At 43.3% G+C, this 13,688-nt stretch overlaps 1 protein-coding gene across 8 annotated transcripts in view; it reads right to left on the reverse strand.

The window, feature by feature from the left end:
* Positions 1–434: 434 nt before the first annotated feature.
* SLC14A1 (solute carrier family 14 member 1 (Kidd blood group)) overlaps positions 435–13,688 on the reverse strand; it is a 30,000-nt gene continuing 16,746 nt past the window's right edge. For 3 of the 8 annotated variants that reach the window (XM_033177859.1, XM_033177864.1, XM_033177865.1), the window contains 2 exons: positions 4,486–4,535; positions 2,561–3,124 (listed from right to left, as the gene is read on the reverse strand). In XM_033177859.1, the coding sequence (XP_033033750.1) occupies positions 2,951–3,124; positions 4,486–4,535 (224 nt within the window). In that variant the 3' untranslated portion in view covers positions 2,561–2,950. Of the gene's footprint in view, positions 3,125–3,153; positions 3,969–4,485; positions 4,536–4,585; positions 4,749–6,971; positions 7,083–13,688 lie in introns of those variants that run through there. The other 5 variants (XM_033177863.1, XM_033177861.1, XM_033177860.1 and 2 more) reach the window with 5 other exon arrangements.

A 13,688-nucleotide genomic window follows, 5' to 3' on the forward strand; every position in this document is an offset into this window, starting at 1 on the left:
GGAGACAAGCATGGCTGTGGCTTTGGCCTCAGGGGATAACATTCTGACAAGTGGCTTGTTCTAGAGAGCTGACCCCTGACGCATGCCGTGGCCCAGGGTCAGCCCTGATGGGGGTGCCCAGGACCTGTCTGGGAATGCATGGAAGTGGCTCTCGGGATATTGATGTCAAAGTGTTAGGAGCATGTTCTGACCAACTGTCCTCAGTTATTCATTCTCATCCCCGAGTTGAAAGAACAATGGATAGTTGAGAGGATACCCAAGGGGATGGGCCTGTCAATCTGAAATTGAAAAGGGTTTACTCAACTATACATCTGGTGCTATTACCAAGTGTAAGGAAGGAATAAAGATCCTAGCACATGCAACATAAGCAATACCGACTTAAGCTTGTGATTGTTCATATACATGATGGCTATCAATGGCACATTATACAAAACTGAGCTCTGAGCATAATTTATTCATGTACTTGCATAGAAATTTGTTATACAGACATTAGGAAAAAGTATAAATGCTCTCTGCAAATACTTATTTTTAGGATAATAGTAACAAAAATAGCTTGAGAAAATTAATATCACTTAAATTCGACAATGTACAATGTTCCTAATCACAGATTTGTGTGAGCACAAGAAGATCCTGCACGGTAGATCCCCGTTCTGAAGATCGACTTGGGTGCATTTTAGAGGCCTCTGGTTCACTCAGCCACAGCCTAGATTCTTCACTGCTGATGATCTTTGGTTATGCTTGTTTTCTCCACCCCCCACCCACAATTCTTCTTTCACACATTCCCTAACAAGAAAGGGTTCAGTTCAAACACTGAAAATTGAGCTTCTCCACAGCAATATCCATAAACCTATGCCAGTTACAAATTCATAGTTTCAAAGGCTTTGGTCACAGGATTTTAAAATTGGAACAATGTTTGCTTGCTTGGTTTCCTGAGAAAAGGAAGAAGTGAGCTTCTCCCTAAAATATTTGTAGGTTTACTTCCCTATTTCTGTTTATTCATTCAGCAAGCTGTATATTGTGCACTGAGCACTGCAAACTGGAAGTGGAAAAAATCTTCAGGATTCCGACGTTTCACTTTTCAACCTCCAAACTACTGCACCATACATACTGAAGTGGAAGGTAAATGAACATGACTTCTTTTTTAAATTAATTAATTAATTATTATTATTTATTTTAGAGATAGGGTCTTTCTCTGTCACACAGGCTGGAGTGCAGTGACATGATCGTAACTCACCGCAGCCTCGAACTTCTGTGTACAAGCGATTTTTCCACCTCAGCCTCCTGAGTAACTGGTGCGGATGTGTGCTGCCACACCTGGCTAATGTTATTATTTTTATTTTTTAAGAGATAGAGTCTTGATATGTTGCCCAAGCTGGTCTTGAACTCCTGGGCTCAAGAAATCCTTTTGCCTCCATCTCCCAAAGTGCTGGGATTACAGGTGTGAGCCACTGTGCCCAGTCCCTGAACGTGACTTCTGTTGCTGTCTTCAACATGTTTGGTTACAGAGCCTTTACGGAACTGGTAACTTTTAAATTAAAGAGAGGAAAATGGGAATCCTTACCTGTATTTTTTTTTTGAGAGAGAGAGACAGTCTCACTCTGTCGCCCAGGGTGGAGTGCAGTGGTGCGATCTGAGCTCACTGCAACTTTGGCCTCCTGGGCTCAAGCCATTTTCCCACCTCAGCCTCCCAAGTAGCTGGAACTACAGGTGCCCACTACCATGCCTGGCTAATTTTTGTATTTTTTGTAGATGTAGGGTTTCGCCATGCTGCCCAGGCTGGTCTTGAACTCCTGGGTTCAGGCAATCTGCCCGCCTGGGCTCCCCAAAGTGTTGGGATTACAGGCGTGAGCCACCACACTCAGCCCTTTATTTCTTTTTGGTGGTTCAAATGCCACTGGTTTCTGAGAGAGTGTGAGTGTGCAGAAAATAATGAGCTTTTTTAAATGAAGAAATTCAACAAGTGATAAAAATAACACCCATAAGCAATCTGACCTTTGCCTTCAGTCTTTATAAGACATCCTCAAATGATTTTAAAGAGCCCTTTGGAGGCTGGTAACAATTCTATGCATTTGTGTCATTTACAAAATCAATTTAGGGATTAAAGTAAAAATACCTAAGCTGAGTATTTCATAAATCCAGTATGTAACTTTTCTTTAATATGTAAGAACAGGTTAAGCCAGGAACTTCTCCTATTTTATCCCATTTAAAACAGATCATTTTTCATAAGGAAAAGTAATCTCTACCTAAAAAATCCCTTGCAATCTCTGAGAAAAGTTGCAATACAGAATAATTTTGATTGACAAAATTCCTTTCTTCCTCTTGCAGTCCTGTCAGTCTGAAAAACCCCAACTATGTCCCATGAGAGAATGTCACACACACATGGCATAGGGTGCAGGCCATTGTTTGTAGAAAGTGGGGACCGAGCTCAGCTGTCAGCTTGCACCTCTGTGATATTGACTCTGGCTATAATGTGTAACTTGCATTGATTTTAAAAAAGCCAAACTGCTTATCACAGAATTCTGGATTAACTTCGATTTTGTGACTGTGAGTTCCATAAGGCTTAGTTGGTTTATGGGGTTTAATTTTTAATACTGCTAACATCATCGAGTCAGCTAAACACCAATAATATCAATAAATACTAATAGTTTGTATTCACTTCCTCCTTCTGTTGGAGCACTTTGACTTTATATACATTCCAGTCTTAGTCCCAAGGCCCCATTCGGGTTTCAAATTCCATACCAGAGCACATCACCTGGATGTGGCTCTCATATGCTTGAGGATATTCCTGGAGTTGAAAGGAAAATACAAAATGAGCATAAGAACAGATCATAGATGCGTTCGTATGAAAGTTGATACTCATGAAAAACAGCAGTTTGCTGAGACCCTGGAAGTCAGCTGGAGCAGTCAGGCAGAAAGGACTCGTGACCGTGGCTACAGATGGGGCTTGTTCTCATAAAGGACTTTCCACCACTCTTTTCCTGGCTTGCAGGTAGAAGATGCGGTTTTCTTCAGGATAAGTAACTTTACTGAGGGGCATCTTGTAGATGCTGGAATTTTTTGTGGTCATCATGAGGAACAATAGCGTGGCCAAACAAAAGGGCCAGGTACAAGCTGGCAATCCAATCTGGGGAAGAAGAGAAAGTCACACGCTCCTTTCAGATCCCATCTGACAGCTGAGCTACACAAAGCATCCCCCTCTACTTGCACTCAGCCCAAGGGGATGAACCACTGGGGGCATTGCTCTGGATTCTGTGCATGCACGTGGAGACTGAGTGTATAATCTCAGGGCACTGAGCTGTTGGAATGTTGACATCTATTCTTTAGGGCAGCCACTTATGTCTCTATCTTGTATGTATGTCTTTCTCTCCCTCTCATATATTCAGACTTCCTGCACCAGATGTGCCAAGAGGACATTTGACAAACAGAGATGACACTTGCAGACTGCAAATGGCCCCTGACCACTCTTCACGTCCACAAGGCCTTCTCTGATTAGTCCAACCCACAGTGACCTCTCTGACCTTGACTTATGCCTGGTCTAGATCTTAGACTTGACTTGCTTTATTTCTTTCCATTCTGTCTCCCAAATAGACTCTAAGTTCCTTGAGGGTAGGTCCTCTTTGTGCTGACTATGGAAACTCACACAATTCTGAGCGTACACCATTGGTTAGCTCTGGCCTGATGCATGGACCTCCCTGGGGTGTGATGGAGTGTAGGGGTACCCTAACTTGACTGCACATCAGAATCATCTGGGGGAGTTAAAAAAAACATGGATATTCAAGCATCGTACAAGATCTACTCTATCAGAAATACCAAAGGACACAGGGCCTAAGGCTCCATATTTTCCCATCTTCCTAGCTGACTCTGGTATGCAGCTTGCTCATTTGGGTCCATGGACTGATGCCTGTGAACCTTCTTTGTTGACATGTGGAGGGTCCCGTGTGCTCTGATGTACTCTCCATCATGCATGCCTGTAATGGGACTGTGGCTTTATACCAGAAAGATACTGTGTCTCTTTAAGGACCCTCCCAGATAAAATCTCCATGCGGTTGCCAAGAGGGCTAGATACTGCCTTGACTCCTTAGCAGCCATGATGACATCAACATGGACTGAGCTATCAGAAACTGGCCCTGCATCACCTGCAATAGAATATCTGGCTTTCTATTTAAGTAAAAGGTATCCTAAAGTCAACTTCTTATCACTCAGAGTTAGACTCTGAACTTGATAATATGTTATACAACCTAAGTTTCATTTTTTTTAAACCAAGCAATCTGATATTTGTAACATACTGGGTGATTGTGGTTTGGACTAAAGTTTGCTGTGATGCTGAAAGAAAGGCCAGGGAGTTCCAGCAGAAGGTAGGGCAGAGCTTCTCACAGTCATGGATCCTGCCACTGGATGCCAGCCCAGTGGACTTCAGGAGCATTTCCCATATAGTCATAAGCTGGTCAATTACGCGAATGAAAAGTGAGACTAAAGCACACTCACCCTAGCCATAACATTTGCCATGCCGACTCCAAGATAGGCCGTGAACAGGGCTACAGAAAAAAAAAAAAAGAGAGAGAGAGAAAAAACAATGCTTGGTAGATGCACTTTTAATCACAGGAAAGGCTGCCTTCCAATATAAATCACCTGGAACGCACAGTGCGCTGATTACAAGCATGAGTCTAAAGTCAGCAGTCCTGGATTCAAATCCCGGCTCCACCACTTAGGAGCTCCATGGGCTCTGTTTTAAGCCTCCATTTCCTCACCTATACAATGGAAGTAAGAGGAATATCTCTTTCATGGTGTTGGTGTGAGGATGAAAGGAAATAATGCATGTGTTTAGCACACAGTAAGTGTTCAATAAAGGTAGTTGTTTTATGGTTAGTATTTTGTTGTTATTGCTAATACTTAAGGGAAAGGCTTTCTATGGCAAATAAATTTCTCTGATGTTTTATCCAAGCATAGCTGAATTAAAATGAAACCTATGAACGTTTCTTGAGATAGCATCTAGGATTTTCATATTAATGAATAGGATTCAAAGCTACAAAAAATCATAGTGCTTGCTTTGGCAGCATGTGTACTAAAAACCAAAACAAAACCATGTTTACAAAATAAGAAGGAAAGAAAGAAGGAAAGAACTCAAGAGAACAGCAGGAACTGAACACAAACTTGGGATTCCTCCCCTTGATAACATCTTCTCCAATACCATTAAAATCAATGAATAAATGTCTTATTTTTTTTTTTTCTTGAGACGGAGTCTCGCTCTGTCGCCCAGGCTGGAGTGCAGTGGCCGGATCTCAGCTCACTGCAAGCTCCGCCTCCCGGGTTTACGTCATTTTCCTGCCTCAGCCTCCCGAGTAGCTGGGACTACAGGCACCCGCCACCTCGCCCGGCTAGTTTTTTTGTATTTTTTAGTAGAGACAGGGTTTCACCATGTTAGCCAGGATGGTCTCGATCTCTTGACCTCGTGATCCGCCCGTCTCGGTCTCCCAAAGTGCTGGGATTACAGGCTTGAGCCACCGCGCCCGGCCCTTATGTTTTTATTTACTTTGTGTGGCCAAAAAAATTGTAGAGTCAGTAATTTGAGTATATGGGTGACTTTCAATGTAAAACAACTAATGCAAAGATCTCAACCAGATAATTATCTATTCCTCAGTTTTGGTTGAAGAGAAGGCTCACGGAGGCTCAGGGAAGCCCTCGAGTTTCATGGGGATAGCCTGAAGAATGACCTTCATATAATGGCCACCTAGCCACTTGGGCCACCGGAGCTCACCATTAGACACACTCACCATCTTGTCTCCATGTCTGGTGAGAAATCACATCAGCTATCTTGGTGTGTGGGGATGTGGCAGGACATGGTCGCCAGTGGTGGGGGAGCTCTGTGATCCTCATTTACTTTATCATAGACTTCTGTCCTTTTACCAATATTTTGTCTTTTTATCCTGGTGTTTCTTATTCAATAGCATATCAAATTCTTTCATGTATGAATTGTCTCACACTAGTGGGAAGGGCTGGTCTTTGGAAACAGTACTGGTTTCAAATCCCAGCTCTGCCATTTTATTTGTTGTGTAACAAATCACTGAATGTCTTGGAATCTAGTTTCATCATCTGTAAAAAGGCATTTTGAAGATCTGCCTTACTGGGAGGCAATGAATCTCAAATGAGAGCTTGTATTTCCATAAATACAGCTGTAAATGCATCTCTTTCACCATGGGACTGCTCTGAGCAGAAGGGTGCTCACGGCTTGGCTTAGAAGGGTTTCTCTCCTCGGTTACACTAATTTCATTCATTGTTAAAGTTTAATCAATTAATTCAACAACTATTCACTGGCCCTCTGCTAAGCACTGGGGTCCTCTGTCCCTGAACTCTTGAGTGCCCCCTCTGCTACAACACCACCCCTGAGCACATGAGGCCTTATTGCCTTCTCTCTTTTTAAAATATCCATTACACTTCTAAGGCTCACTTTTGGCACGTTTACATCTCATACTGTTATGTTGCTTTGAAGTGATCTCTAATTCAAAGTTGCTTTTCTCTCCATAGTAAAAGTGATAGATTATTTAATGGTAGGTATGTCAATTAAAACTCGCCAAGTAGGACTGGGAAAGCCTTACAGTAGAGGGGCAATTCTGCACAACATCATCAGTTTGTAGGCAATGACCCTGACAGCGTTCTTGGTAGCTGAGGGAAGACAAGGCCCTTGAGTACTGAAGGGGAAACTGGATTTTAGCTCCTCCTGGATAGTGTCCCTTCCAATGGGTGAGCCCCACTGTGATAACCCAACCATTTGGAAGAGATACACAATGTGTTTACAGTCTCCACTGATAAAACAACATTGAGATATTCTTTGGCCATGCAGTTGCTCTGGCTTAGAGGCCAGAAAGACAGCAGTGCCAGGTTCTGTCAGAGTTTCCTGAGTCCATTTCCTTGTAAAAGCCATTGGGGACTAATAAAAAAACAGCTCTGTAATAAATGTCTGTTACTTATTTACTTTGGCTGACAGGGTTGGTCTTTTGTTTGGCAGTATCAGGGTGATGTGGACAAGCTGAAACTTGGTGTGGCATTTTACATGTGAGATTCGCTTTCCAAGGGGGGCTGGAGATCTGTCTCAAAAATCCATGCACAGAGATTTAAAAGTCTGATTGTACCCTGTGGGAGCCCAGTGGGCACTCTCACACACTGCTGGCAGCAGTGGAAACTGGTATGGCTCTTTTGGAGATGAAGTTGGCATCCATTGAAATAAAAATTGGCATTCCGTTTAACCCATCAATTTACCTTCTTGAAAAGAAGGTGAATCTTCTTACAGAAATGCTTGTACAAAGTACACAAGGACAGTTGTACCAAAAATATTCATTGCAGAACTGTTTGTAATGGTTTCAAACTAGAAGCAATCTGAAATTCCCCCAGCAAGAAGGCACTTATCGTATAAAGTGTCTACACAGTCACCATCTCCATGGCCTTGAGCAGTGGAGGTTCTATACTCTGCAGCATGGGCCCCCCTTTTTCATTAGATGCACCAGGAAAAATGCAGCTCCAGCCTGGGCTTCCATCTCTGCCCAGAGACTCACCCAAACAGCTTATATCTTGAGGGAAACATGAGCTCCCAGGACAAGGAAAGGGGACATCCCAGGAGAGCAATACCATAAAAGAAGGACGACAAACTGAACAACCTACAGTTGAGATATATATCTATATCTATATCTATATCTATATCTATATATATTTTTTCGAGACAGAGTCTCGCTCTGTCACCCGGGCTGGAGTGCAGTGGCGTGATCTCGGCTTACTGCAACCTCCACCTCCCGGTTTCAAGCGATTCTCCTGCCTCAGGCTCCTGAGTAGTTGGGACTACAGGTGTGTGCCACCATACCCAGCTAATTTTTGTATTTTTAGTAGAGATGGGGTTTCACCATGTTAGCCAGGATGGTCTCAATCTCTTGACCTTGTGATCTGCCCCCCTTGGCCTCCCAAAGTACTGGGATTACAGGTGTGAGCCACCGTGCCCAGCCAATAAAATTTAATTAATAAAGCAGAAATGAAGAACTCAATGAATGATGTGATCAGCACAATGGACAGAGCCAAAGAATGATCAGGCCTATCAACTGAACTGAAGGGCCTCATGAAAAGATAAAGAGATGGAAAATATTAAGAAAAAGTCAAGAGTTATGAAAAAATAGCATAAAGTATTACACTCAAATACGAGAAATCACAGAAGGAGAGGGGAAAAATGGAAAAGATTTGACAAAGTAAAAAATGATGATGTTCTCAGAATTAAAGGAAGAGATGAGGGCTCACATTGAGAGGATTTGAGTACCTAGTAGCATAAAAAAAAAAAGCTACATCTAGACAGATAATAGTGAAATAAAACCACATATATATCTCATATGCAAAGAGAAAATTCAGAGAGTCCAGAGAGAAAAAATAAAATCAACTTTAACAAGAATTAGTTTCTTTTCAGACATCTTAGTAGCAATTTTGGGTATAAGAAGACAATGGAGTAGTCTTTGAAGACAATTTTCAAAATATTGAGAAAAAAATGTTAAATCTTGAGTTTGTAGCCAGCTAAACTAAAATTTAAATGAAGGTAAAATGAATATGTTCTCCAGCATACAAGGTCTCTTTGCAAACCCTCTTTAAAGAAAACAAAACTCGGCCGGGCACGGTGGCTCAAGCCTGTAATCCCAGCACTTTGGGAGGCCAAGACGGGCAGATCACGAGGTCAGGAGATCGAGACCATCCTGGCTAACACAGTGAAACCCCGTCTCTACTAAAAAATACAAAAAACTAGCCCGGCGTGGTGGCGGGCGCCTGTAGTCCCAGCTATTCGGGAGGCTGAGTCGAGAGAATGGCGTAAACCTGGGAGGCGGAGCTTGCAGTGAGCTGAGATCCGGCCACTGCACTCCAGCCTGGGCGACAGAGCGAGACTCCGTCTCAAAAAAAAAAAAAAAAAAAAAAAAGAAAACAAAACTCTCTTTGCAAACCATCTCTGAAGAAGTAATCCAGCAGTAATCCCAGCACTTTGGGAGGCCGAGGTAGGCAGATCACTTGAGGTCAGGAGTTCGAAACCAGCCTGGCCAATATTGCAAAAACCTGTCACTACAAAAAATACAAAAAATCAGCTGGGCATGGTGGCGCATGTCTGTAATCCCAACTACTTGGGAGTCTGAGGCATAGGAATCGCTTGAACCCAGGAGGTGGAGGCTGCAGTGAGCTGAGATTGTGCCACTGCACTCCAGTCTGGGAACAGAGTGAGACTTTTTTCTTAAAAAAAAAAAAAAGTACAGAAGGTTAATATGAACTAAGTCAGAGTGAATAAGCAGTTAATAAAGTTTACAGTTGCCTAAATAAGCAAGTACCCAAAACAAAAACTTATACTTACAATAAATCCAAGATAAAAATTCTATATAGTATCAATGGTTTTACTAGTTGTTAGGGGTGGGCCTTCTCAGAGGAAGTAAAGGCAGGTTTGTGTATCCGTCATATTTGGGGAGAAGATACAGGTGTTAATAAACTTAAGAAATTGACAGGAGAAAATAAACAAGCCTGATTCTTTTTTTTTTTTTTTTTTTTTTTTTTTTTTGAGACGGAGTCTCGCTCTATCGCCCGGGCTGGAGTGCAGTGGCGGGATCTCAGCTCACTGCAAGCTCCGCCTCCCGGGTTTACGCCATTCTCCTGCCTCAGCCTCCCGAGTAGCTGGGACTACAGGCGCCCGCCACCTCGCCCGGCTAGTTTTTTGTATTTTTTTAGTAGAGACGGGGTTTCACCGTGTTCGCCAGGATGGTCTCGATCTCCTGACCTCGTGATCCGCCCGTCTCGGCCTCCCAAAGTGCTGGGATTACAGGCTTGAGCCACCGCGCCCGGCCAACAAGCCTGATTCTTAATGAGTTACGCAAAGCCACCAGAAAAACTTTTTTCCAGACTTTTAAATAGCGCTTACCGAGTGCTAGACGCTATTTGTTCTATGAGTTTCGGACACGCATTAACTAATTTAATCATCAGAACAATTGTATGAATTAAATATGGTAACTTCCATTTTCTAAGATGGGGAAACTGAGGCATAGAAAAGCAAATTACTTATAATTTGCTTACATTCATAAGTAAATAAATATGCTAGTAAGTAGCAGAGCTGCTGGAATTGAATCCAGGCTGTCTGGCACCAGAGTCTGAGCTCCATAACTAGCTCAGTAGACTGCCTCAACCATTATGCTACACCAGTGAAAAAAAAAGAGTATCTATCCAAAGGAAAGTGAGTGTGGTAGGAAGAATAATGGTCTCCAAAGATGTCCACATCTTAAACCTCAGAACCTGAGAATATGTGACCTCACATGGCAAAAGGGAATTAGTAGCAGCTGTGATTAAGTTAAAGACCTTGAGATGGAGAGAGTTTCCTAGACTACTGAATGGACCCAGTGTAATCACAAGGGTCCTTACAAGAAGCGGGCAAAAAAGCCCTCTCTAGGGAGTAAAATGGAGTATTTCGACTTTCTGTTTCATACATTTCTATACAGATTACATTTTTGTTTTGTTTTATACAATAAACCTGTGCTGCTTCTATAATTGAGAAAATATCAAAGATATTCCCACTTTGGGGAAACACATGTCGAGAACTTTGGCTTCATCCTTCTCCATGGTCTGTCAAAACCTCATCACCAGCCGGGCGCGGTGGCTCATGCCTGTAATCCCAGCACTTTGGGAGGCCAAGGCAGGCAGATCATGAGGTCAGGAGTTCAAGACCAGCCTGGCCAACATGGTGAAACCCCACCTCTACTAAAAATACAAAAAAATGTAACTAGGCATGGTGGTGCGTGCCTGTAATCCCAGCTACTTGGGAGGCTGAGGCAGGAGAATTGCTTGAACCAGCACCCGGGAGGCAGAGGTTGCAGTGAGCTGAGATCATGCCATTGCATGCCAGCCTGGGCTACAGAGCAAGAATCTATCTCAAACAACAACAACAACAACATAAAACAAAAAAAACTCAGCACCCGCCAGGTGCGGTGGCTCATGCCTGTAATCCCAGCACTTTGGGAGGCCGAGGTGGACAAATCACAAGGTCAGAAGATCGAGATCATCCTGGCCAACATGGTGAAACCCCATCTCTACCAAAAATACAAAATTTAGCTGGGCATAGTGGTGCGTGCCTGTAAGCCCAGCTACTTGGGAGGCTGAGACAGGAGAATCACTTAAACTAGGGTGTTGGAGGTTGCAGTGGGCCAAGATTGTGCCACTGCATTCCAGCCCGGTGACAGAGCGAGACTCTGTCTAATTAAAAAAAAAAAAAAACAAAAAAAAAAACAAGACAAACAACAACAACAAAAAAACCTGGAAAAACAAAAATCTCATTGCCATCTCCTGAGCTCTCAAAATGCCTTCTCCTTGATCTTGAAGGACGTGCTCAGGCTGTCCCCATGCTGGCCTGCACCACCCTTTCCACCAAACAGAATTCCTCCTCTTATTTTCTAGCATTTATGGAAAAACCCCCTTCTCCAGGAGGCACTTTGTGATAATTCTGAATGGAAATGGCCCCCTGGAGAATCCTGTACTGTGGACTTCTCCTTCTCCCACACAGATTGCATGGTCCTCTTGGGCTCCCTCTCTTGCCTGACTTCTGCCCTCTACTGTAACACTCTGTGTGCAGGAACTGCATGGATCCTAAAGCTTCTAAACTCCTTGCTCTTCCTGGTACTGTCTTAATTGTATCATGTGTGTTTAATACATATTTATGGCTACTGCCTCCAGAAAAGTAAAGGTATGCATCCCAAATAAAGGTGTGAAACCCCTAACCAATCTCAGAATAAAGCTGAAAGGTTGTAGGATAAACATTCTAACCCAGCTGAACTCAGGTGGAAACTCCTAACCAATCTCAGAATAAAGCTGAAAGGTTGTAAGATAAACATTCTAACACAGCTGAACTCAGATGGCTACAGCACCTGTCCGTAACCCTCTCCTTTGTCCTAAGCTCGTGAACAAATTCGGAGAAGGAGCACAACATTTCAACAGAACTGTTAGGTTAAATAGCTGAGTAATAGTAAATAACTTGACAAAAATGACATCTACATGGCTACACCCAGCAACCTGAGTTATGTATATACTCTTGCTATAGCATCAAATCAAAATGGAATGGGTCTTTAGAAACCCTTGGTACCATCCCATTTTCTGCCAGTGCAGAAATCTATTCTAAACCCTGCCTTATACATGGCCCACCGTTTTCATAACTGTTTAAATATCCTGGCTTGATTAATCTGGCGATAAACTGACTCTAGACATATATTTCCACTAGATTAGAAATAATTTCTCCATATTACATTGTCCCGCCTCCTCTTTGTTCCCAAGTGAATCTCATTCTCTCCACTCTAGAACATTATCTTAAATGCTTACACTTTGATTGAATTAGGGATGCCAGAGGCTATAGGTGAATGAGCTGCCACTCACAATCCACCTGGGACATCTATTAGCTTTTCAGATTCAAATCACATGCAATCTGTTTTCACCTAAGAGATTGCCATGAGGGCCTGAATGCTACAAAAGGGAAGCAGAGGAGTGCAGTGGGATAACTCTGGAAGTGGATGGTAAGTGTGGGTTCTGGGTGTGGATTTACCCATCACTGTCCAGATTCCCTGCAGCACATTCCTTAGTCTCTCTGGCCTCGGGACCCCAACAGTAAAGTAAGAAGGATGGAGTGGGGGTCTCGGGATGCCTTCTTCCTCTGACAGGCTGAGTCTGGCTAGAACACTGGGAGTCAGAAAGGATTAATACAGCAGTTCTTGAAATGTGGTCTCGAGAGCAACAGCATTAGCACCTCCTGAGAACTTGTTAGAAGTGGAAATTCTGCCGGAGTGGTGGCTCACTCCTGTAATCCCAGCACTTTGGAAGGTGGAGGTGGGAGGATTGCTTGAGCCCAGGAATTCGAGATCAGTCTGGGCAACATAGGGAGACCCCGTTTCTGTAAAAAACAAAAAATTAACCAGGCATGGTGGCATGCCTGTGGTCCTAGCTACTTTACTTGGGAGGCTGAGGCTGCCAGTGAGCTGTGTTCACAACACTGCACTCCAGCCTGGGCAACATAATGAGACCCGTTTTTGTTTTTGAGATGAAGTTTTGCTCTGTTACCCAGGCTGAAGTGCAGTGGCACTATCTTGGCTCAGAATGAGACTTTTTCAGAAAAATTAAAAAAAAATTCTTTCCCCTACCTTTAACAGTGAATCAGACTGAGGGGGGGGCGCCCAGTGATTTGTGGTTTAACAAGTCTTTCAGGTGATTCTGATGCATTCTCAAGTCTTAGAATGGCTGGGTTACTGTGATGATCAAAGGGGTAAATGTAATCAACCCTGATTCACCAGGGGCCATTGCTTTGTATTTAGCTGGAGTTTTTTCCCTTTAGTTTCTTAGGTCAAACAACTAGTTTGAAGAACGCAGGACAAGTCAGTTGAAAGCAAAAGTAGTGTCAGCTGTGGTCCCTGCCATCCCCAGTGGGAGGCATGGCAGATCCTCACAGCCAGAAGCAGCGAGTGGCACGACGCTGGGAGCTTATCAGTGGCTAAGGCCAAGTGTCAGTGCAAGCAGGAGAGCCCATGAGCACGGGGGGGGAGCTTTGAGAAGGCATGTGTGACATGCGTCAGGGAAGGGCTGGTGTATCTCTGGGGATAAAGCGGAGGAATAACTGGGATTTTTTTTCTATCCTCCCAAACATCCGTATTTTAGGATGTTAATAT

This window comes from Trachypithecus francoisi, unplaced genomic scaffold (genome assembly GCF_009764315.1).
Source record: "Trachypithecus francoisi isolate TF-2019V2 unplaced genomic scaffold, Tfra_2.0 Lachesis_group19, whole genome shotgun sequence".
Lineage (NCBI taxonomy): Eukaryota > Metazoa > Chordata > Mammalia > Primates > Cercopithecidae > Trachypithecus > Trachypithecus francoisi.